Genomic DNA, 25,501 nt, shown 5'->3' with positions numbered 1-25,501 from the left:
GACCACAAAAGACAGACTGGGCGACTTCCAGTTCGAAGAAGTCCCTTCCACCAGTCAGAAGACTGATTAGATGAGAGGTCAACAGTTCTGATGCAGTAAGAGACCATCTGCGTGGGATAAGGGACGGGTAAGCAACACTGCCTTCTATATTTTACAACCTTTTACAACCATCCCTCCGCTCAGGCAAATTTTTGAAACTGTCACAAAAAAACCCTTTTAAAACCATAGGTTTTTGTTTGGTTTTTTTTGTTGCGTTGTATGCAGAGATCTACTCAGAGTTACAGACTCCACCAGCTCCGGCGGATTTAAATAAAAAAAACACTAAGGTTACTTACCGGTAGCCGGTTTTTCCTGAACCCATGACAGCACACCTTGAGAGAGGGATCCGCCCCACCAAGGACAGGAAACCGTCTGAAATAAAAGGGCGGTACCTCTCCCTCGCTTCAGTTGGATTACAGAGCATTGAGAGGACCTCCAGAAAAGGTTAGACACATAACCAACACCTAATAATTATATATATTATATATATATATATATATATATTTTTTTTTTTTTTTTTTTTTTTTTTTCTTCTTCACCCAAAACGTAAGGTGCTCACAAGGGTATGAGGAAGAAAGACAGGGGGGGGGGGGGAAACTACAGGTGCTGTCATGGGTTCAGGAAAAACCGGCTACCGGTAAGTAACCTTGGAGTTTTCCCCTCACCCATGACAGCACACCTTGAGAGAATTTTGGAGAATATGAGCACCCTAGGGAGGGGCCACCGCCTGAAGTACCCTTCTCCTAAAGGTGAGGTCAGAGGAGGCTAGATCCAACCTATAGTGCTTGTAGAAGGTGGATGGTGCAGACCAAGTAGCAGCTTTACATATCTGCTCTCTCTGCCCAGGAGGTTGCGACAGCTCTGGTGGAATTAGCTTTAACACCGTCCGGTGCCGGAACACCTGTAGATATGCAAGCTAGACAAATGGCCTCCCTAAGCCACCTAGAAATAGTCCCCTTTGTCACCACGTGACCTTTCCTACTCCCCTGAAAGGCCAGAAACAAGGAGCGGTCCTTCCTCCACTGACTAGTCATGTCTATGTACTGTAGTAAAGCCCTTCTAACATCTAGATTGTGGAATCTAACCTCCTCGGGGTTTTTTGGGTTACTGCAGAATGAGGGAAGCACAATCTCTTGATTACAGTGGAATCTGGAAACTACTTTCGGAAGGTATGGTGGATCTGTACGTAAGACGACCCAGTCATCATGAATTTGGGTGTATGGGGGATCAACAGAAAGGGCCTGCAGGTCACTCACCCTACAGGCCGATGTTAGGGCTACCAGGAGAATGGTTTTGAGGGTGAGGAACTTTGGAGAGATAACCTGCAGGGGTTCAAATGGGTCGCCAGAGTGCGTTTAAAACCAAATTCAGGTCCCAGCGAGGGACTCAGAGCCCAAACTGGCTTAGCTCTGGAACAGGATTTAATGAATCTAGAGACCCACATGTTTCCCGCCAGGTTGCAATTAGAGAGCGCCCCTAGGGCGGACACCTGAACTTTAAGTGTTTCCGTAGCTATAACCAGATCACGTTCCTTCTGTAAACACTCTTGGACATCTTTAATTGGAGGTTTATCCGACAACGGGGAGTCTAGAAAATCCAGGAATTTTCCCCAGATTCTGCTATAAATCTTAGCTGTTATGGGCTTCCTACTACCCAATAGGTTGGAAACTAGGCCTGGTGAAAACCCCCTATTGTTCAGTGACAACTTCTCAAATTCCAAGCGGCCAGATGGAAACCTTTGACTTGTGCATGGAACATCGGCCCCTGGATGAGAAGGTCCGGCCTGTCCGGCAGAACCCAGGGATCCGAGACCGACATTAGGTGAAGCAGGGAGAACCAGGGTCTTTTTGGCCAAAAGGGGGCTATTAGAATTATCCTTGCCCCCTCCTCCCGAATTTTCCTCACAAGTGCCGGGATCATTACTATCGGTGGAAAAGCGTAGGCCTTCCTGAACTTCCAGGGTATGTGGAGAGCGTCTACAGCATAGGGATTCTCTGTTGGATCTAGTTAACAGAATCTCTCCACCTTCCTGTTCGCCTGGTGGCGAACAAATCTATGTCCGGTGACCCCCATAGCTGGATAATCTGTTGGAAGACTATCGGATTTAGAGGCCACTCTCCCTGTCTTAAAGTGTGGCGACTGAGGAAATCTGCCCTTGAATTTTCTACCCCCCGGATGTAAAAAGCACTGAGGGATAGGAGATGCTCTTCTGCTAGATGCAGGATTCTGTTTGCCACTACCATAAGGGAGCGAGATCTTGTTCCTCCCTGGTGATATATATAAGCTACTGTCGTCCGATTGTCGGACCTGATCTGGACATGGCGACCCTGTGGGGAAGGAAGCCTAGCAGGGATTTCTCCACTGCCAAAAGCTCTTTTAGGTTCGATGATGTCCCTATCTCGTGACGTAGCCAGAGCCCCTGAACCGAGAGATCTGCTAGATGACCCCCCTGGCCGGAGCCACTTGCATCTGTTGTAATTGTATGGTCGACTGGTCTGGACCACGGCAAGCCTGAGGTCAGATTTTCCCTGTAGGTCCACCATGAGAGGGAGTCTACCGTCTCCAAGGAAAGAGATAGTCTTTTTTCTAAATGTCCGTTGAAGGATTTTTGCGCTGACAGGACCTCCCACTGAAGAAGCCTCATATGACCTTGGGCCCATTTGACTGACGGGAGACAAGACGTCAAGGAGCCCAATAGGGACATTGCTCCTCTCAAGGACATGACTGGAGGCTTTATGGCCCTTGAGACCAGGCTGATTATTTTGCAAACCTCGTCTTCCGGCAGGAATCAGGCTTGGAGTTGGGATTTAGGGTCAAGCCCAGAAACATCTGAGTCCTTGAGGGGGATAGTTTTGATTTTTTAATATTTATCAACCATCCTAGCTGATGTAAGGCTGTCCTGACCTCTAAAAGTTGAGAGGAACAGTGGTCCTCCGATTTCCCTATTACCAGAAAGTCGTCCAGGTAGGAAACGATCACCACGTTTTTGATTCGGAGAAAAGCTATAACGTTTGTAAACACTCTCGGTGCTATCGAGAGGCCAAAAGGTAGGGCAGTAAACTGGAATAGGGCTACCCTTAGGTACTTCTGGTAGTCTGGATGGATTGGGACATGATAATAGGCATCTTTTAAGTCGATAACTGCCATGAAACAATTGTGGTATAGGAGTTTTACTACAGAGTTCACCGATTCCATTTTGAAAGTTTGGTTCTCTATCAGCTGATTTAGACTTTTGAGGTTGATAATGGTCCTTAAGGACCCATTTTTTTTTTTTTTAATCACAAATAGGGGGGAATAAAATCCCCGTCCCCATTGAGAACCTGGAACTTCGTGAAGGACCTGCTTTTGTTGACTAAATCTAGCACCTCCGACTCTAGGGCTACCTGCTCCTCCCTGGACTTCCTCCTGGAGGTGATCATGAAGGTTCGGTGGGGGACTTGACTGAAGCGTATCTTTAGGTCATTCTTTATGATACTTAACACCCAGGGATTTGAAGTAATGGCTTCCCAAGCTGGGATAAAATGGGAAAGCCTTCCCCCGACCTCTAGCCCTGCGTCATTGGGGAGATTTTTTGGTACTGGAGGATGGCCCCCCCAAACATGTAACCAGTCTTTTTTAGATCTGGGCTCCCATCTTTTCCTTTCTCCCGGAGGGCGACCTCAGTTAAATTTTTTCCTCCGAAAGTAGGACCTTTTAGTGTCCCCCGTGAACCCTGGGAAACCTCTCTTCCTGTCGCCAGCCTTCTCCAAAAGGCTCATCCAGTTTTTGGCCAAACTAGAGTTTACCATCACAAGGAAGGGAACAAAGTTTATGTTTAGACTGCAGGTCTCCTGGGCAACCCTTGAGCCACAGGGCTCATCTGGCATCGTTAGATAAGTTAGCAGACCGGGCAGAAAGTTTAACCAAATCCGCTGAGGAGTCGGCAATGACAGCGGACGCTGCCTGTGGTAAAGGTAGATTGGAGAGGATTTTATCTCTGGGTATCTTTTGATCCTTGAGCTGGTCTTCTAATTGTTGAAGCCACACCATGAGTGACCTAGCGACACAAGTGCCTGCTACCGCTGGCTTCAGGCCCCCTGCCGCTGCTTCCCAGGTGTGACGCAGGAAGGAATCTGCCTTCTTATCTAGAGCATCCTTTAGACTACCCGAGTCTTCCAGGGGTGGGGACGATTTTTTGGATGATCGGGCGACAGACCCGTCAACTTTAGGAATTTTATCCCAGGACCCAGAGACAGTATCCTCGAAGGGGTACCTTCTTTTAGAGGAAGAGGGCAACACTCCCGATTTCTCAGGCTTCCTCCATTCCCGGTGTATAAGGGTCTGAATTTTAGGATTCACTGGAAAGGAGCGTCTCTTTTTCCTCCAGGCCTGCAAACATAATGTCTTCCATGGACCTGGCTGCCTTCTCCTCCCTCAACCCCATGGTAGATCTGACCACTCTGACCAACTTGTCCGTATCCTCAATAGGAAAACAGGGCCTACCACGGTCTGATGAAGAGGAGGATGATGAATCACTGAGGCATGGATCCTCTGACTGGGAGGATGAATCATAGTCGGAGGAGATATCCTTATGGGATCTCTTTTTCCCCTTAAGTAAGCCTTTTAGGGAATCTTGAACCTCTGTACGGATTAAGGACCTCAAATTAGAAGCAAAATCCGGGGTGCTCTCCACTATGGTTTGGTTAATACAGCTAGCACAAAGTGGTTTCTGCCAATCTATGGAAAGGGGGACTTGACATAAGGAATAAACCCTGTGCTTCTGTTTGGCGCTACTCTTCTTAGGTTCCGGATTTGGAGGCTGTGGCGGGACATAAGATGAATCCCTTCCGGATGGCCCTGAAGCGTCCGACACCTTAAATCCTCCTGCTGCCGCTACGGTTGCTGGAGCGGCTGTCCGTGCGAGAGGCGTCCGACTGCTTCTTCCGCTGGCATTGTTGAGATGGAGGGGTCAGCTGCTGCTGCTCCTGGCTGTCCTGGTCTGCCATAGCTGCTAAACCACAAGCATGAGTATAGGCAGCGTTTGACCAGGACAACACGCCCAACCTTAAATAGGGCACATCTGGAACCTCCTCCGGATCAGGTGTCCTCCCCCCTCCTGACGCCCACCGGCCGAGGTTTCAAAAGCCGGCCAGCAAGCGCTTACAGGGCACCGCCATGATGGATCTGGGTGCCGCCCCCTGACGTCATCGGGTACGCCTCTCCCAGCGTGCACCGCGCCGTGACGTCAGGCTCGTCGCTCCCGGAAGACGCCGCTCCCGGCGCGTGGCCAGCCAGGAGCCTGCGGCAGGGAGAGGACAGCGCAACGGTCTGCGGGAAGCCGGGGCCCTCCTCACCGCCTGCGCACGCTCGGACACGGCTCCAGGGAACCGCGGATGGCGCTTCTGGAACCTGGAACCCGGTGCACAGGCTGGTGCCCACTCTTCCACACTGGAACAGGCCCAGGTAAGTATGGCACATCTTCTTTTCAGACAGGTTCCCATCAAAGACAGGAAACCAACTGAAGCGAGGGAGAGGTACCACCCTTTTATTTCAGACGGTTTCCTGTCCTTGGTGGGACGGATCCCTCTCTCAAGGTGTGCTGTCATGGGTGAGGGGAAGATATATATTTTAAAAAATTATCCAGAGTATTTTGGACCTAAAAAGCGATTAAGACAGAAAAAGCCTGGACTCACAGCAACACTTCTTAGTAGTAGTGAAGTTAGATCTCATGATCCTAATAGATCCCATTGATGGCACGCTCATTACCCCTTGTCCCCCGGCTTACCTGACGAGGCTGTTCAATCACCCGCTGGGGGTCCGATCGGACCTTATTGTTGGGATGGTTAGTTATTTTAGTCACCGGCTGCTTGAAGATGGACGCGGTCTGACGGATGGGCAATGTCGTGTTCAAGTCTGGTTTGGACTGTTATCGAAAGAAAAAAAAAAAAAACAATTCAGTTGTCAAAGAAAAGTAAAACATTCCATAATTACAAGTGTCGTGAACATTTCTCTAAAGTAAAGCTGCTCCGTCATTCAGGGGATATTCCTGGTTTTAATGCAAAAAGATTTTTATAATGGATTGTAAAAGTATTATACAATTCTCTTGCACACTACATTTTAATTTATTTTTATACATTTTTTTTTATTGTTTTTTTTTTTTCCTGAAACGAACAATTGTAATTCCAACTCCATGATTGCAAGTAGAGATACTGAAAACGGTGAATACAGTTATGGTTTGCAGAACTTTTTATGATAAAATTATGCTGAAACTGGAAAACTTCTTTAAAGACTTTCTGCACCGTTTCCTCACAAGTAAATTATTTTAAACATTTGTTTGCGGACACGTTTAGTTAAAAAAAAATGTACTTCTATTCTGCAATCTTCATTCCCTCACTCAGTATCACACACTCACATATACAGTTTACAACTTGCTCATGATTCCAGATCTTATTCAACTGGGAGTGTCCCTGCCAGTAATACATGCTAGATGTGAAGTCCGTGTTCAGGGTTCTCTTCACTAGCTCTTATGTATCAGCACTTCTTCCTTCCTGGAGTAATTTCCCCTTCTACAGCTCATCAGTATCATAGTGTTTTTTTTTTTAACTTTCTACAGGCAGTGTGATCTACTGACAACCTGGCAGCTTTTGATAGGGCTTCCAGCAACAGACTATGTGCAAGTCACTCCGCTTAGTAGGTCTTAGAGGTACCCTGGGTCTTCTCCCTCTAACCCCTATACAACAATATGGACTTACAACAGGACCCCTATTGTTGGCCCCCAAAGTTGACTGACTGGGTCAAAGTCAGAGAGGGCAGGTACTAAACAAAATAAGGAAGCAGGGACAAGATAGGGAACATTGCCGAGGTCAGAACCAGGAAGACAGAGCCAGAAGAAAAACTGTCAGGCAAGCAGAAGGTGAAGCCAACAGGTATCAAGCAAGCCAGGCTAAGTAACAAACATATAGCTGGCACCTTTCATCAGACTACTGGGAGTTTAAACATGGTGTGGTGTTGTTACATAGAATACACTAGGGAGCTAATTACACCTGCCGACTAGCTGGTCTTCAGATACACACACATTGTCTGGGCAGCTCAAGTCCCAGCTACACCAAATCGCTTGTACGTGCCCGTGTCAACCAGTGATGTTGGAATTGCCACTAACTTCATCAGTAGCGCCATCTGCAGAATAAGTGCGGCGCCACCTGGACAAAGAGGGAGACCAGATAAGGAGGCAACATCTACTCACCCCTGTAAACTTGGGTGCTTTCCTCCCCATATACAGCCTTTGTGATCAACCCTCCCTAAAAACTTAGATGCTTTTTCCATTCTGATTTGCAGCATACAGTTACCTCCATTTCCAGCTCTTATCTCTAACACTGAGTAAGAGCCAGAAAGCAGTCATAGGCAGAAGAGCTGGTGAAGGGCTTACACATTCTGCAACTTTCAAGCTTTCATTACAATTTTCTATCACTTTGTTGCTGCATTTACGAATAGAATGAGAAATGCAAAATTCAGTGTCTAAAATAGTGGTCTCTGGAAAAAAGCAGCCATGTTAATCAAATGCCGGACCACCCCTTAAAGTCACAAGTCTAACACTTATTCCTGGTTACAGGTGAAAGCCGTCCCCTGCTGTGACATAAGTCAGTGGCAGAGCTGACTGGCAGCAGATCTCCCGAACTGCTTCCGCTGCATCACAGGAGCGGGAAGGCAGCAAGAAGAAGCCACTGCTGCAGATTAGGGACCACCCTGCCTCCATCAATAGTCTGCTGGTGGTCCTTAAAGGAGAATTTAGAAACAATTATCCAGTTAAAACTTTTCTAAGAACCCAACCAGTACCCATCACATATCACAGCATGTCTGAAAGCAGAAGGCCCCTCCAGCGCTCCTTGTCCAGAGGTAACAAAAACTTATCAGAGGCCAAGTCTCAGCACCAATAATCCTACATAACTAAAATCTTGTTTGTGGGTTTTTGTCACCTTCCCCCAAAAACAGAAGAAGCTGCTCAGCGAAATGTAGCAGCAAAACCAGCGCCCTAAAAACCACAAAGAGAAGAGTCGCTCTGGTGAGAAACAGGTGCACATATAGCGTGATGGAGGCAACGCTGCTACCGCTCCCCAACTCATCTGTCCTCAGCCGATGTACTGGAGCTCAACAGCAAGTAACAGCAACCGCAGCCAGGGGGCAGGTCTGACCCCCAAGTGCACTGATCACTGTACACCGTGACTGCACCAGCAGAATAGGGAGTGCAGCTCTGGAGGATAATAAAGGATGTAACTCAGGATCAGTACAGGATCAGTAATGTAATGTATGTACACAGTGACTGCACCAGCAGAATAGTGAGTGCAGCTCTGGAGTATAATACAGGATGTAACTCAGGATCAGTAATGTAATGTATGTACACTGTGACTGCACCAGCAGAATAGTGAGTGCAGCTCTGGAGTATAATACAGGAGGTAACTCAGGATCAGTAATGTAATGTATGTACACAGTGACTGCACCAGCAGAATAGTGAGTGCAGCTCTGGAGTATAATACAGGATGTAACTCAGGATCAGTAATGTAATGTATGTACACAGTGACTGCACCAGCAGAATAGTGAGTGCAGCTCTGGAGTATAATACAGGATGTAACTCAGGATCAGTAATGTAATGTATGTACGCAGTGACTGCACCAGCAGAATAGTGAGTGCAGCTCTGGAGTATAATACTGGATGTAACTCAGGATCAGTACAGGATCAGTAATGTAATGTATGTGCACAGTGACTCCACCAGCAGAATAGTGAGTGCAGCTCTGGAGTATAATACTGGGTGTAACTCAGGATCAGTAATGTAATGTATGTGCACAGTGACTCCACCAGCAGAATAGTGAGTGCAGCTCTAGAGTATAATACAGGATGTAACTCAGGATCAGTACACGATCAGTAATGCAATGTATGTAAACTGAGACTGCACCAGCAGAATAGGGAGTGCAGCTCTGGAGTATAATACAAGATGTAACTCAGGATCAGTACAGGATTGGTAATGTAATGTATGTACGCAGTGACTGCACCAGCTGAATAGTGAGTGCAGCTCTGGAGTATAATACAGGATGTAACTCAGGATCAGTACAGGATTGGTAATGTAATGCATGTACGCAGTGACTGCACCAGCAGAATAGGGAGTGCAGCTCTGGAGTATAATACAGGATGTAACTCAGGATCAGTACAGGATCAGTAATGTAGTGTATGTACACAGTGACTCCACCAGCAGAATAGTGAGTGCAGCTCTGGAGTATAATACAGGATGTAACTCAGGATCAGTACAGGATCAGTAATGGAATGTATGTACACCGTGACTGCACCAGCAGAATAGTGAGTGCAGCTCTGGAGGATAATACAGGATGTAACTGAGGATCAGTACAGGATCAGTAATGTAATGTATGTACACAGTGACTGCACCAGCAGAATAGTGAGTGCAGCTCTGGAGTATACAGGATGTAACTCAGGATCAGTACAAGATCAGTAATGTAATGTATGTACACAGTGACTGCACCAGCAGAATAGTGAGTGCAGCTCTGGGGTATAACTCAGGATCAGTACAGGATCAGTAATGTAATGTATGTACATAGTGACTCCACCAGCAGAATAGTGAGTGCAGCTCTGGGGTATAACTCAGGATCAGTAATGTGAAACCAAGAAAATTATGTGAGGTGTAAACTTCTGCACTGACTCCAGTAACAGTAGGAATACTACGAAGAATATATCACAGTAATATATGGTGCATAAATGTCTACAATAATCAGTTTTTCTACCGTCATCACTGATTAGTCCATAGTCAGTACAGTCATCGCTTCAGTCATCCCATAGGGGGCGATGCAGAAATGTCTTCAGTCAGGACTGTACAGGAAGAGCTGTATAGATGTGTGGTGTTCATCTTACTGGAACGAGCCGTGTGTGCACAGGACGGCGTGTCTGCGCTCAGCTGCGCTCCTCACTGGTGCAGAACGAGACATAATATGGTGGCAGGTAAAGTATACAGCAGGGAATGTATAGTCTACAACCGCGGTGTCACGTATGGTGCATGTAATGTGTATACAGTATATACTAAAGGATGGCACAGCAGAGGAAACGGAGGGAACACAGCCGCGCTGTTCTGGAGTTAGAACCAATATTAATTACTGATAAGAATCCACAATTAGTAAGAAACTTAGAGCGACCCTCATTTTTATCTCAAATCAATACTACAAGTGAAAATAAGAAACTTTGTAATATATCAGAGAAATTTGCTTCTTTCTCCTCCCAAACTGATATTTCACTCAACTCAGGGGTAAAATCTGTAGAGTCTGTATTCAGTGACAGATTTTCTCATTACTGAGATAGGAGATGACAGTTGGTGCTTATAAAGTTCTATGGAGGGGGAGGAGCTCCTTTAATAACAGCACTCAATGCCAGTCTGCTGCAACAAAAGCCAATAAGAAATTGTCTTGCATGAGGAAAGCCATAAATTTACAGAAAAGGGAGAGAAAAGAAAGCCGCTCCCCAATTCTTCCCCACCCATTCCAGATATCAGGAGACCCCATACACATTACATTGTTTACAGGTTGACTTTAACACTTTCATAACTGGGTGATTTTTTATTATTTTGTGTTTATGTTCTTTCCTCCCATTCTTACATAACTTTTTTTTTATTTTTCAGTCAAAATCTTACCACTGTGTATAAAACACTGCAAGCCTTCCTATCTGGATGACTACTCATGCAGAACACAGTTTATCGTCCGACAAGTTTTTTTTTGCATCTCTTAACTTCCGGACCGTCCATAAACTATTAACGTCCGGGGTGGTCCATGTTCTAAAAAGTCACTGCATAGTAGAGCAGCTGCAACAGAGAGGAGTCGGCAGTCAGACACAGCCAGACCCCGCATAGGAAAGGCACTGACTGTTTATTACCCTCATTGCCTTCTCGATAGCTATATACACAGCACTGAACAAGCTCTGTGTATACTGTCATATGAAGCGCTAATGGTGCTTCCTCCTCCGGACCCAATGGTCATGTGATTGCTGGCTGTAGCGAGAGAGCAGGACCTGCTGGGTCTTAGACTTAGTCAGTTCTCCTATTCAGCCAGGAATTTCCCCTGTAAACTGGGACTAATATACCAGCCCCAATTACAGGGGAAATCAGGTAAAAAAAAATATATAAGCAAATTAGTAAAATCCTGATACCCTCGACTGTACTCCCTGCCAGTTAGGGTGCGTGCTCATTTGTGGACATCTCACTTGGGTCATGAAAATATCACGAACCTTCGATTGGTTGAGAGCTTCATTTCGCAGTCTTTGTTTGTTCTTCTGCAATTTGCTGGGCATAGTCTTTCCCGTCCTGAAGTCGAAGCTGCTGAGGTCGACAGTATTGCCCAGGTACCTCGCCAGCTGGGGCTTGCTCCTGAACTTCTTCCCGCTTGGACTAGAAAGAAGAAAACAATTACATAAGTATGGGTCCATCCAAACCGGGGGAGGGGGACTGATCCTACTACTCTACAGACGTAATAGCAGATAAAAGCCTTCATCACCGGATGGTGCATCACGCGCCTTCCTTCTGCAAAAGCAAGTTAGGGGTCCCAGGCAGGGAGGACGGGACAGGCATAGCTTTGACGGCCCGATGCATAAACAAGACAGATGTGATGAACCAGACGCGTTTCGGGCCTCTCTGCACTAAGTGAAAGTTGCAATTTACTGACGGCAAGCAGTGATCTTGAAAACACCTGCAATTGTTGCAAAAAATTCTTCAAAATGGCAAACGCAGTTTCATGAATTTTGCACAAAATGAAGAATGCACTTTCCTTTCGCTTTTTTACTATATTTGTGTTTTTAATTTTTTAAAGGAGCAAAAAAAAGTCACACGTTCCGTTAAAAAACATCAGACGTATATCTAACAATAGCAAAAAAAAAAAAAGTTCTGGCGTGCAAATAAAGTAAATTAAAGGGGGAAAAAAAAAAAGAACATTCTTGGGGAGGGGACCGGAACACATTTGCAAGAGTCCCCGACTGTGCTGTGTCCACAGCAAATAGCAAGCAATAGTGTCTAGGTGACTCTATGCAAAGGACAGATTATTTATAGGGGTATAGTTGCCGAGACCCTCTACTAATCTCAAAAATAGCGGACCCAAATTCCCCTTTGTAATTGAAGTGTTAAGGTACCGTCACATTTAGCGACGCTGCAGAAATCCCGACAACGATACGACCTGTCAGGGATCGTTGCTGCGTCGCTATGTGGTCGCTGGTGAGATGTCAAACAGGCAGGCTCACCAACGATCAGGGGAGCAGCGACATCGTGGAAAGAATCTTTCCTGCTCCTGGTTACGAGCCTGCTGAAGCAAGAGCAGGCTGGTAACCATGATAAACAGCGGGTTACTAGGGGCACACGAGCACCTAGTAACCCGCTGTTTATCATGGTTACCACTCTGCTATGGTGAGCTGGAGGTTACCGCTCACCCTAGCAGAGTGGTAACCATGATAAACAGCGGGTTACTAAGTGCGCGTGTGCCCCTAGTAACCCGCTGTTTATCATGGTTACCAGCCTGATCGCTGCTCCCGCTGGTCACACACAGCGATGTGTGCTGATCAGCAGGAGGGCAACAACCAAAAAAAGGTCCAGGACACTCTGCAGAGATCAACGACCTCACAGTAGGGGCCTGATCGCTGCAAAGTGTCACACATAGCAACATCGCTGGTGAGGTCGCTGTTGCGTCACTAAAACCTTGACTTAGCAGCGATCTCGCTAGCGATCTCGCTATGTGAGACGGGGGCTTTAATGAGCACATGCTCACTACTGCTCCTCCAGACCCATAAGGGATTATTGGCCCCTCTTTCTCCGGATCAGTGGGGACCTAAGCAGGTGGACCAACAAAGAACATACATTTGTCATCTATATTGTGTATATGGGATATTTGTTGTTAATGGGACAATCCATGAACAAAACCCTACAGGGTCACAAATGACCTATTGGGTAAATTAAGTCTTTATTTAGCATTTATCATATAAAAAAAAAAATCTTGAAATGTTGCAGTTTTCACTCTCAGCCTCACTAGACTAGTTCTGTAGATACCACTTTTCAGCAGTCTCGTTATCATCGCAGGCAGGATTACAATGGAAGGTAACACCTCTATGAAAGATGTAACATCCACACCTGGTGATGTCACCGCTCAGCTCCTCTCCTCTCCTGTACATTGACCTCTGCGCAGTTCACGGAGCCTTCGTCACCTCCAGCCTAGTTTCCAATGCCCAGGGAGCAAATCTCTCCAGCAATGAAGTGTACATTCATGTGTCCAACCCTTTTGCAGCCCAACTAGTGGCCCCCAGCAATTACTGCAGAAACTACATTGATAAGAGCAGTTCTGCATTATCAATGTAGTTTCTGATGTTGAGATCACGATCGTGTGAGGTACCCAAAAACTGCAGCTTATGGGTACGGTGCAACACGGCCACGTCAAGGCAGAGCAGACTGCAAAGACACGGAGACGGGTAACAGGATGCAACATCGTTTGTACTCATGAGATGGACGCTCAAGCACCGACAGTCCGGGAAGTATCTGCCAGTCCTAACAAATGTTCAGCAGATTCCCCAAAATGTCTGCATGTGATATAGCAATTGTCAGATCCTCAGCGCCACGTTCATCCACATATAATTTGTGCTTGCATGTAGCACATTACAGCCCCATGGCATACCCCCCAAAATCTGAAACCTCACCCAGATCTAACAAGGGCTGCCCACAAATCCATAATGTTGGAGAACATCTGCATGAGTCCTTCTCCCCTTAACCGTTTTGCACCCCCCTCCCACTGCTCCTAATAATAAAGGGGTCATAGCGCTACCTCCTCTTCCAAGTATTTCCTGCACAATGGCGCAAACATGCAGGATGACACCAGTAAGGGCACCACGCTGACTTTCTCAGCTATTTTTGGAGCATCAATAGAAGCCAATGACTAGAGCCACCTCTCCACTGACAGCGTCCGCAGGGTAGGGGACCACCGGTCTCTACATAAGTGCAGGTCTCAGAGGTGGGACCAACATCTAGAAGACATCCTGGGGGAGCGTTGAGATTAAAGTATTCCTTTAAAGGTGCCCATATACATTAAAGTCTGCCAAACCCATCTGCTAATTTGGGAGGGTGGGGTTCAACTTTGTAATGTATGGTGGAGCTGTTTCTATACCGAGTATGGGCGCGCGATGGACTGGGCGCGCGGATGCCACAGATGATTTGCAGTGGCATCTTCCTTTCTACATTATAAAACACATGCACGCTCAGCCGAATTGAGGGTGCATGTGTACTGGGGAGTCAGGAGCAATAATTGAGGCCAAAGAAACAACTATCTAAAGTCTATTGGCATATAAGTTTCCTCAAATTGCAAGTTACCCCCTATCAATAGGACAGGGGAGGACTTGCTGATGGCTGGGAGTCTGACCACTGGGACCTGCGGTGATCCCAAGAATGGGACCCCCATCTCCAACAGCTGAACATACGTACCTGCTCTATTCAAGACAGCGCTCTGTAGAGCTCTGTTCTCAGGATCGGTGGGGGTCACAGTGGATAGTGGAAAACTTGTGATTTTGAGAACTTCTTTGGGAAAGCACGGTGCCCCTTTTTTTTTTTCCTGCACAACGGCGCCCCGCAGCCACCCTGCTGTGAAGGGAACTGCAGCAGAGTCCTCATCATTGTGAGGATCGTAGCGGTCCCAGAGGTCAGACCTCCACCCACAGTGCAATGATGGTATATCCCTACCAACGAGCCACCAATTCACAAGATGGGCGTGTCCCTTTAAGGACGGACAGTGTACCACACATTCTTTGCTTTTTACTGAGCCAGTTTCACAGCAGAGAAATCGAAAAGCTCCGTCTGATCATCATCACCGCAGGGTGAGAAAGGAGAAAAGAACCCATGAGGCCGGTGATCGTCCCGGAAGTGATCGTCTCCGCAGACACCGCGCTCTGGAATTACTACTTTACTGCACGATTTCCTCATGCAACGCCCCGACCAGCTCAGCCATTAACCCCTCACCGCCCGGCTGAGCTCTTCTGCTGAAAGGGGATGTGCACACTGACTTTATGAAGCAAAAAAAAAACTCCAAATTTTGAGAGAATTTGCGCTCAAAAAAAAATCTCAACAAAAAGTGCTCAGTGTGCACATGAGCCTACTGGATAAGGCCCTCTAGGTCAGCATTCTCTCTATGGGGGCACAGCAGAGACGCCCCACGTGATATCCAAGTTCTTATGACGATCTGTCCTTGTTGTGACAATGTCCCGGGGGAGGGGGGGGGGGTTTGAGACCCTTCTATTCCAAACAGAAAAGAAATGACAATGCCCTTTATTACGGCCAGACCTCACCCACAACGGGGCATTTAGAGAGGGTCCTGAAAAAAGGACCCGCACTGATCCATTAAAGGAGTCGTTTTCCAGCGCCCTTCACTTCCACATCGATGATGGTTTGCTCGGCTGTCAGGCATCGTGCAGCTAGGCGGTGGAAAGACCTGCCAACACGGGGGAATTAGCCCAAAGTCCACCGATGCGTCCTATGGTGGCATACGGATGCCCGGGAGACCAGTCAATGATCAGCACAAGTGGAAGAAGGTGCAGCTGAGCAGCCATAGGCAGTCCGATGTTACACACGCAAGATCAGACGCTGCCCTGGACTAAAGTCTCTGACGTCACAAGGCTAGAAAATGATCCCGAGCAGGGAGCTGTGTAAATGGACCACACCCGGCCATAAATCCACCCGCAGTCCAGGCTACGCCCCGTCCTGTGACTCATTCACCCTGTCACTGTCACACTATATCTGATACGTTAAATATGGCCCCTAGATGAGGGCCGGCCACCCCACCAGGGAACCAGATCACCCTAATGCAAGCTTGTGTGTAGCTTTAAGGGAAATTTCCTTTAGGCTCCTTAAAGAGATTATCCACTGCCTCTTACGTCCACATCGGGAGGCGAGAGGAGCTACTGATGACGGGCACATGCAAAGTATCAGACAGGGGCACAAGACCTGGCAAAAGGCCGGCAAATCTCACATCAGCACCGCCTCTTACCTCCCAATGCAGGTGGGCGAGGTGCTGGATAGACATTTAAAATTGGCCGTCCAGGCGCAGTCTCAAGTTTGGGGACATACCACTGCTCGCTGGACGGTACAGCTCAGATAAGCGCACGCTCATGTGTACGGGGGGCCTGGAAGGATAGCGGTCAGCAGAGTGCATGCTCATGTGTACGGGGGGCCTGGAAGGATAGCGGTCAGCAGAGTGCATGCTCATGTGTACGGGGGGCCTGGAAGGATAGCGAACAGCATGGGGGGATGAGGGGGGTCTGGAGGGATAGCTGTCATCAGCGGGAATATTCATTCATGTGCACGGGGGAGGGGGCTCCAAGGGATAGCGGTCAGCATAGCGAATGTTCATGTGTACGGGGGGGGGGGGGGGGGGGTCGGCAAGAAAGAGGTCAACAGAGTACATGCTCATGTGTATGGGGGCCTGGAAGGATAGTGGTCAAATAAGCAAGCATTCATGTGTATAGGGGGGCCTAGAGGGATAGTGGTCAGATAAGAGAGCATTCATGTGTATTGGTGTAAAAGGGGGGTATTAGAGATCGCTGTCAGCAGAGTGAGTGTTCATGTGTATGGGGGCATCAGAAGAGATAGTAAACAGCTGAGTGAGCATTCATGGGGGTCTGGGAGAGAGAACGGTTATACCAGCGACCAATAATGTGAATGGGGGTTCAGCAACAAAGCGGTCAGAGAAGCGAACATACATGTGTTCCGGGGGGGGGGGCCTGGAGGGATAGTGGTCAGATAAGCGAGCATTCATGTGTATAGGGGGAGCCTGGAGGGATAGTGGTCAGATAAGCGAGCATTCATCTGTATAGGGGGGGCCTAAAGGGATAGTGGTCAGATAAGCGAGCATTCATCTGTATAGGGGGGGCCTAAAGGGATAGTGGTCAGATAAGCTAGCATTCATGTGTATAGGGGGGTCCTAAAGGGATAGTGGTCAGATAAGCGAGCATTCATGTGTATAGGGGGGGCCTGGAGGGATAGTGGTCAGATAAGCGAGCATTCATGTGTATAGGGGGGGCCTGGAGGGATAGTGGTCAGATAAGCGAGCATTCATGTGTATAGGGGGGGGCCTAAAGGGATAGTGGTCAGATAAGCGAGCATTCATGTGTATAGGGGGGGCCTAAAGGGATAGCGGTCAGATAAGCGAGCATTCATGTGTATAGGGGGGGCCTGGAGGGATAGTGGTCAGATAAGCGAGCATTCATGTGTATAGGGGGGGCCTAAAGGGATAGTGGTCAGATAAGCGAGCATTCATGTGTATAGGGGGGGCCTAAAGGGATAGCGGTCAGATAAGCGAGCATTCATGTGTATAGGGGGGGCCTGGAGGGATAGTGGTCAGATAAGCGAGCATTCATGTGTATAGGGGGGGCCTAAAGGGATAGCGGTCAGATAAGCGAGCATTCATGTGTATAGGGGGGGCCTGGAGGGATAGTGGTCAGATAAGCGAGCATTCATGTGTATAGGGGGGGCCTAAAGGGATAGTGGTCAGATAAGCGAGCATTCATGTGTATAGGGGGGGCCTAAAGGGATAGCGGTCAGATAAGCGAGCATTCATGTATACAGTTGCGGACATTCATGTGTACGTGGGGAGGGGGTTCAGAGAGATAGCTGTTGGATAAACGAGCATTTATGTGTACAGTGGGGTACGGAGAGAGCTGTCAGCAGAGTGAGTGTTCACGTGTACAGGGCCGGAGGGATAGCTGTCAGACAAGCGAGCATTCATGTGTATTGGGGTGAAGGTGGGTATTAGAGATCGCTGTCAGCAGAGTGAGTGTTCATGTGTATGGGGGAGTCAGGAGAGATAGAAACAGCTGAGTGAGCATTCATGGGGTCTGGGAGAGAGAACGGTCATAACAGCGACCAATCATGTGTATGAGGGTCCAGAGACAAAGCGAGCACTTGTGTGTGGCGGTGGAGAGCTAGCTGGCTGATGGAGTATGTGTGTATGCGGGAATTAGGGGTCAGGAGAGAGCGCCGTCAGATGAGAGAGCGTCCATGTGTACGGGTGCGGTCCAGAGAGTGACGCCAGAGTTCTTCTGAATTGGGAAGTTGAGAGCGAGCGTTTATCTATATAGGGGTCTGGAGAGGTAGCGGTCAGATGTCAGTATACTTGTGCGGGGGGGGGCTGGAGAGAACGGTCAGCGGAGCTGGCATTCATGCTTATGGGGGACCTAAGAGATCGCTGTCAGCAGAGCGAGAGTTCAGGTGTACAGGGGGAGAGACACTCGTCCATGTGTGTATGGGGGGGTCCGGCAGACATCGCTGTCAGGTGAGTCAGCACTCATCTATCACAGCAGTATGGTCAGGTTTAGTGTGCAGCTGCATCTCCCCACACTGACCACTAGGGGCGCCCCCAAATAAAAAGTTCTGAAACTTTCTAATAATGGGGAGGAAATAATAATCAGGTTTTATCAGATCTCTGCTCACGATCAACAGCTGGAAAAGCACCATTGTGTCCTCTCAGGACAGTTTGCTACAATGTATCAGTCTGGAGGCCTCATCTACACTGGATACAACTGTAACAATTGTGCTCAGATTTCACCTACATCCTGATTCCAAAATCCACCCATGTGAACACAGACTTAGCACCAACTGTCCAGTGTAATCACAGAGGCCATCGGGCGCCATTAGTGACCATCAGCTGTCCGAAAACCTCTTATACTGCTCCGAGGACAAAACCATCCAAAGTAGGTGTGAATGAGACCTAAACTGCAGGGCAGACTCATCATTAAATTTGTGTCTTTTTTTTTTTTTGCGATTTTTTTTTCACTTTTATTTTCTGTTGGCCGTGTGGGCGGGGTTAGCTAGTTCCAGATATTTTTGGCCTATTTCATCATTTGCAACTTTTTAACAAAGTTGATTTTTTATTTTATTTTTTTGATACAATTACACTCCTCTAACCCTCACAGGTGGTGGAAGAGTATTTGTAGCTTTTTTTTATTTTTTTTGTAATTTTTTTTCTTTTGCACAGTGGAATCTTATAAAGGATTCTGAGACTTTAAATTCCAAGACGGCACAAAAACAAGAAAACCGATCCAATAAAAGCGGCTGGATGGATTTAAAATTCAACAGCACAAAAAAATAAAATAAAATAAAAATATAATAATAAACAAATAAATGTATAATAAAATAAAAATCATCAAATAATAAAAATAAATTTAAATAATAATAATAATATACAAGACGTATTAAAAGGTTAAAAAAAATGTAAATAATTTTAAAAAATAAAAATTGGAGCAAGTGATGAGAAGCTTTTTTTTTTCCCCAGCCGCAGTCTTGCGTCCAAAACCGGCTGCCACAGAGTATCGGCCTGGAGGCTGAACCACGGCTGCAAGAGTTAAATTAACTGTTTGGTTTTGCCCGTGTTTTCTTAAATATCCTAATTCATCATTTGAAAATTTTGGAAAAAAAAATAAAAAAAATTTTTTTTGGGGGGGGGTGGGGTTAGAGGGGTGCGTGCGATATCACAATACAAGAATCTAAAAAAAAAAAAAGGCACAAAAAATAGAAATAAATTGCAACATTTAAAATGCGACAGCTATAAAATAAATAAAAATAAAACGTAAATCGGAGGAGCCCTTAACGTTTCCGTTCACTGACGGCTGGCGGCGATCTGGAGAATAGTGAGAAACCGCAACACAAAGTTTATTGGAAAGTTAGAAAACTTTTCGCTATGCCTTTAACCCTTTGCGGACATTTGACAACCATCTCCTCGCTGCTGCGGGTCATGTGACGCCTCCTGCGATTTCAGTCCGGTTTACGACTCGTAAAATAAAAATAAAAAATATTTAAAAAATAAATAAATAAGGATCATGTGACCTGTCCTGTAAGTAGCCCAGTTTGTAGCCCCCGGCCGGCTCTGCTGTCACTCACACGCGCCCCCGCTCCTGTCATGCCCGCTGCTGCCCTCACCTGAAGTAGTAGACATCGCTCTTGCCGGCGCTCAGCCCGGACTTTCTGATCACCTCCTCCTTCTTCCACCCCGGCGGCAGCGCCGGACAGTCCATCCTCCTCTTCTCCATGGACCGGCTCGTCTCCCTACACCATCGCCCCGCAGCCGCTCTCTGCTGCCCCCCGCCGCGCACTGCGCCCTCTGCTGGCGGCAGCGCGATTCTCTTCCGCAATTTAGTACCGGCGTGAGCAGCGGAAGGATATACCAGAGCAGGAAACCGGTCTGATGACAGCAACTTCATTTAACCCTTTACTCGCGAACAAAAAAAAGTAGTCCGCTGTTTATGTTCTAAAAGGAGGCGTCCATTCACTTAACGAGGTTTATTTTGTTAATATAAGGTTTTTTATATAAGTCCAAAACACTTCGGAAAGGCCTTGCTGACTCACTGCGGTTTTTAATGCGTTTTTTCCTCCCTCTCAGTATTTTACACTAAGCAAATTAATGACATTTTTAATATCTCATTCACACGGTGCAGTTTTTTTCTTCTAGCGTTTGTCAATTATTTTCAGAACCGAGGTCAAAATGGCTTGAAAAAAAAAAAAGCACATAAAAAATTATGAGGAACGTAATTGTGATTTTATGGTAAAAGCTTGTGTTTTCCATGCAGAAAAAAATCCTTCTATTCCAAAACTTAAAAGTATTCAATTTTTAATGATTTTATTTTTTTCATTGAAATTTTTTTTATTGAATTTATTTTATTTATCTTATTGAATTTATTTTATTTATCTTTTATTGAATTTATTTTAATTTATCTTATTGAATTTATTTTATTTATCTTTTATTGAATTTATTTTATTTATTATTGAATTTTTTTGTTTATTTAAATTTTTTATTGAATTTATTTTATTTTTTATTGAATTTTTTTATTGAATTTATTTTATTGAAATTTTTTTATTGCATTTATTTTTTTATCTTATGTTTATTTTTTTTATATTTTTTATTGTATTTATTTTTATTTTTTACTGTAATTATTTTTTATTTATTTTTTATTTTATTTATTTAATTATAATTATCTTATTTGTTGGTTCCTCTCCAAAATCCTTCTCGAAAACTTTTTTTTTATTTATTCTTGTGGGAAATCCACTTTACTTCTCACATAATTATTTTTCTGAGGGTTTCCCCCCCATGTCAGGTTTTGAAAAACTTCTGGTGTAAAAAAAAAAAGTTCCTGTCTCTTCTAGGAATCTGCTCCAAACCGGGCACCGACCAATCAAAAGGCTGCAAATATAGAAAACTTCAAGAAGAAAAAAAAAAATCATTACAATTGCATAAGGAAAATAAATGACCCCAGAGGACGTGTTCACACAGTGTTCTTGTTACTTTTTTTTCTGCTCCTCTGCTTTTTTGGTGCAAATTTGAAGCAGCGATTTTTTTTTTTTTTTATTTTACACAAAACTTTTGATTTTACACTTAACATGCAATTGTGAAGCTTACTGGGGGGAAAAAAGGCAGCAAAAAAATTGAAGTTCAATGGTGTCTTGAAATGCACAGTGGACAGGAGTTTTCATGAAATCACATCCACTTTGCTTGAGCAATTAAACAGCAGATTAACTAGGCAAAAAATACAGTATTTACATTACATGGGATCAAGGCCAAAAACTCCCCAAAAAAAAACAGCAATTTCTGCTTGAAAAAACTTTTTTTTGAAAGCTGAAAAAGAAACTCCATGAAAACTCAGCCTAAGTTCACACTAAATTGGGATTTTTCTGCCTGTAAAATCCACATCTAATGAAAAGCTTATTATAAGGGACGTCTCAACACTGAGTGGTTTTTGGCGAGCGCTTCCGCTGCAAAAACCTATTAAAAAAAAAAAAAAAAGACCTGCATTGCAAACACATTTTGCCGCGATTTTTGTGCTGAAAAAAATGCTCCATTTTTGAGAAGTTTTTTTTATTTGTTTTTTTAACCCATTTTGAGTGGACTGCACCCTATTTGGATCAGATTCCATCAGGAGGCTCATCGTAGAAGTGGCAAGCATTTTTTTCCCCTTTTCCACCAGGTGTTTGAAAAACCTCAAAAACTTAAAAAAAAAAAAAAAAAAAAAAAAAAAAAAAAAAGCACTCAAAATTCCTCATATGAACAGCAAACTAGATTTCACATAGATATGAATTAGAAAGTTTTCCAGGTGGTTTTTAAAGAAAGATTTTGGATTTTTTTTCTCCACTTATATTAAGATTATTGCACCCTTTCAGACAACTGTGTCTGGATTGGACGGATACCTCAGCGCCCCTAGAACTGCACCCCAAAATCCATTTTACTTGACTGCACAAACATAGGGGCATTCTAAGGGGCATTCTCACACTAGGCATTTTTTCAGCAGCAAAACCTGATCTCTTGGCAGGAAAGAAGCTGTGTTAAAAATGCAGGTTTTGGTGCGTTTTTCAGGATCCCAAAGTTCAGCTTTGCTTCCACCACAGAAACATGAACACAGGTCATCAATTCAAGACATATGTGAAACCATATTAATCAGAATTTCAAATGTAACAATGGGGGGAGGTCACTAATTTAATTAAACTGTCCTTATCCAAACTGCCATCTCAGGTGACCAAGACAAGATGGTAAAAAAAATCACAAAAATAATTGAGTTTCACATACTGCTGTATTTGCTTTTTTTCACTAAAAACGCAGCAAAACCTGATAGCTATGGTCACACTAGGCTTTTTTTTTTCCCGGCCCATTACTTTCAATGAGTAAAAAACGCTGAAAGAAATGAAATGCTCTATTGTGCAAAAAAAAAACATGCAAAGCAAAAAATACTGAGGACAAGAAAACCAATGCGTGTGCATGAGATTTCTGAAAGCTCAAAGACTTTGCTGGTACTGTAAAACGCAGCTGAAAATTTGCATAAAAAAACACCAAGTGTGAACATAGCCTTTAACTCTGTTTTATGGGATTATCTCCACAGTAGTCACATTGTGGAGCGCTCTCATTAGCAGCAGTGGGGTCTTCCGCACACACCATCTGTTGGGCATTGACAAGAACCCACCAGAGAAATCCCACAATCTGCATTATATACAAACATGGACACTATGGGACAGACACTGCATTACTGCCATGTAGACCTTACTCGTACCACAGGGTGACCGTTCTGTGATGGGACCCAAACCATCTCTGTCAGTCAAACCTCTCCCCAACCTCACAGCTGACAAATTTAAAGGGCAGGTGGGGTCCAGCACTAATTAGAAGCAGGATGGGGGGAGGAGATCAGCCAAATAGGGAGAACATCACCACCTACACTACAAAAAAAACACTGGCCAGCACCTCCGGACAGAATAAAGCAAGTGTGAACAGGTGCGAGCTGCTGAGACTGAACCACATACAAACCAAAGAATACGGCAGCCACGCTCAGATGTCCGTGTACGGAGCGGCTGCGGGGCTACTCACTGAGAACTTGGCAGTCTCATATACTCCTGACCTGGGAGTGGTCAGGAGCCCCCCGGCCGGTCCGTGTATCACGTCACGTATGGCTGAACGAGGCTTTAGGTTTTGTGCACACTGAGTTTTTCTGAGTTCAAAAACGCCAATTTTTTATTTTTTTTTTACAGTGAAAAGGCTCCTTGTTTGGGAAAGTTTTGATGGGACGGTGCCAAGTTTGGAGCTGAATTTATCTAGAGCCGCTGCGGGGAAGTGACAGGAACTTTATTTATTTTTTTTTATCATCAAGTGTTTTCGAAAATCTGAAAAATGATGAAAAGACTGAAAGTACGAGCAGGAAAGAGGTTTTCCAATAGAAATGAGAGCATTTTTTTTTTGGGGGGGGGCAATTTTTTTTTTTCTCAGGCAGTTTTAGTTTTCTTGCTGAGCGGAAACTCAGTGTTTTAGAAGAGTTTTTGTATTTGGAGAGTTTCTGGTCAGTTTCTGCTCCAAAAACTCACTGTGCACATATCGCGAGAATGTTTTTTAAAGGGGTTGTCCAGGCTTAGGGCTCAAGTCTGCGATCACTCTATGTGACTGATGACTTATGAATCCTCACAGCGCGCCTCAGGGCGGTCACTCCTTCCAGCTTCGGTGAGGAGTAACAGTTGTCTCTGACCTTGGATGACGACCACCGATCAGGGGACCTTCTTCTTTGTAACAGTCTGAAGTCTTTTGCCTTTTGGGACAACATACCTGTCCCCCATGTTTTATGGTAGAGAATACAATTCCCCATGTTTTATCTTAAGGAATACATGAGGATGGGACTGGTCCTCCTCTGATTGCTGGTGAGATGGGAGGTAGAAGTGGTGGCCAAGCGTTTATCCCCCTGGTCTTCAGCACTGAGTACATAGGTATGCAGGTACATCACCATGTTGGCTCCCACTAACCAAACCTCACCCAACACCAGTCCCGAAGTCACCGTGTGCACAGTCCTCCAGACATTGGAGGAGAGGAGCCATTTTTATGCCAACATAACCATCATCACTTCTTCTCATAAAGGTTGGGGGTGTGTAGTTTTAAGTTGGGGTCCTCCCCTCTGCCGCCCAATGACATCAGTTGAGGGTCGGTCCCTGAGGTTCTTCTACTTTTCAATGTTTCTTTATGTAGGAAAATCTAAACTATTAGAAAATGAAAAGTTCTAAAATAACTTCTGTTTCACTTCTTGAACATTTCTTAAGATCTCCCCTTGCCGTCATAGACTAGTAATATTTCTAATCACATCTGGTGTCCAAATGTCTGAAAGCTGAGACTTTGTTACAATTGCATCCAGTGTTCATTATGATCTGTGTGTGTGGTCTTATAGCAGGAGAGCAGCTGTTACATTGTATCAGTGACCAGAAACCTAATCATAAAATGTATCAACCTGGATCCCGGACTATTCAACCTGATAATGACCGAGCAGCGTAAATTAACGGTGTCCATCCCGGGGCTTTGTAGATTTACTGGGGCTAAATCTCCTACTCCAGCAATGGAGAATAAAGGGACTCTGGGGGAAAAGACAGAAAATGACTGATCCTTAGGATAAGCAATCAATGAGGGTCGAACGTCCGCTGCCCACCACATGTCAGCGATTTGCTGTCAGATGATCGCCCATATACAGAGCCAGCACCGCACGCTCTGCAGGGCTTATTCTTAGGAACTGAGGCTCAGCTCCCATTCACTTCAATAGTAGCTGAGCAGCAGAACCCTATGGATAGGTCATCAGTATACACGTCCTGACAACCCCTATACATTTTCAGGGAGCTTCATGAATTGGAATGCATTGAGCTCCCCCTAGTGGTGGCTTTAGATGGATTTTTTTTTTATATATATATATAATTTTATCTCAGGCTGTGTAAACGTACGCTGCGGATCTGGGGCTGTCTTTTTAGGAACCTCCATAAATATGTATTCCTCTGAGTGGTGGGCTACGCCTAGATGGGCTCATGCATTTCTATGATCCCATATACCTCCAGCCTCATGAACGGTACTGATCTCCACCAAAGAAGCAAAGATCTCGGCTGAGCACTTCTGCCCCTTAATGTCAACCATTGTGGGGTCAAAGAATGGGGACC

General features: G+C 45.4%; 1 protein-coding gene across 2 annotated transcripts in view; it reads right to left on the bottom strand.

The window, feature by feature from the left end:
- Nucleotides 1–20,229, bottom strand: part of MBD2 (methyl-CpG binding domain protein 2) — a 59,872-nt gene extending 39,643 nt beyond the window's left edge. For both annotated transcript variants that reach the window (XM_073681293.1, XM_073681283.1), the window contains exons 1-3: nt 19,991–20,229; nt 11,290–11,449; nt 5,804–5,941 (exon numbers count right to left, since the gene is read on the bottom strand). In XM_073681293.1, the coding sequence (XP_073537394.1) occupies nt 5,804–5,941; nt 11,290–11,449; nt 19,991–20,100 (408 nt within the window). In that variant the 5' untranslated portion in view covers nt 20,101–20,229. The remainder of the gene's footprint in view (nt 1–5,803; nt 5,942–11,289; nt 11,450–19,990) is intronic.
- Nucleotides 20,230–25,501: the final 5,272 nt, after the last annotated feature.

Source organism: Phyllobates terribilis, unplaced genomic scaffold, assembly GCF_046119375.1.
Source record: "Phyllobates terribilis strain yellow unplaced genomic scaffold, ASM4611937v1 Scaffold_1__5_contigs__length_1240528914, whole genome shotgun sequence".
Classification (NCBI taxonomy): Eukaryota; Metazoa; Chordata; class Amphibia; order Anura; family Dendrobatidae; genus Phyllobates; species Phyllobates terribilis.
The sequence above is the reverse complement of the archived record's forward strand: the minus strand, read 5'-3'. Positions and strand labels throughout refer to the sequence as shown.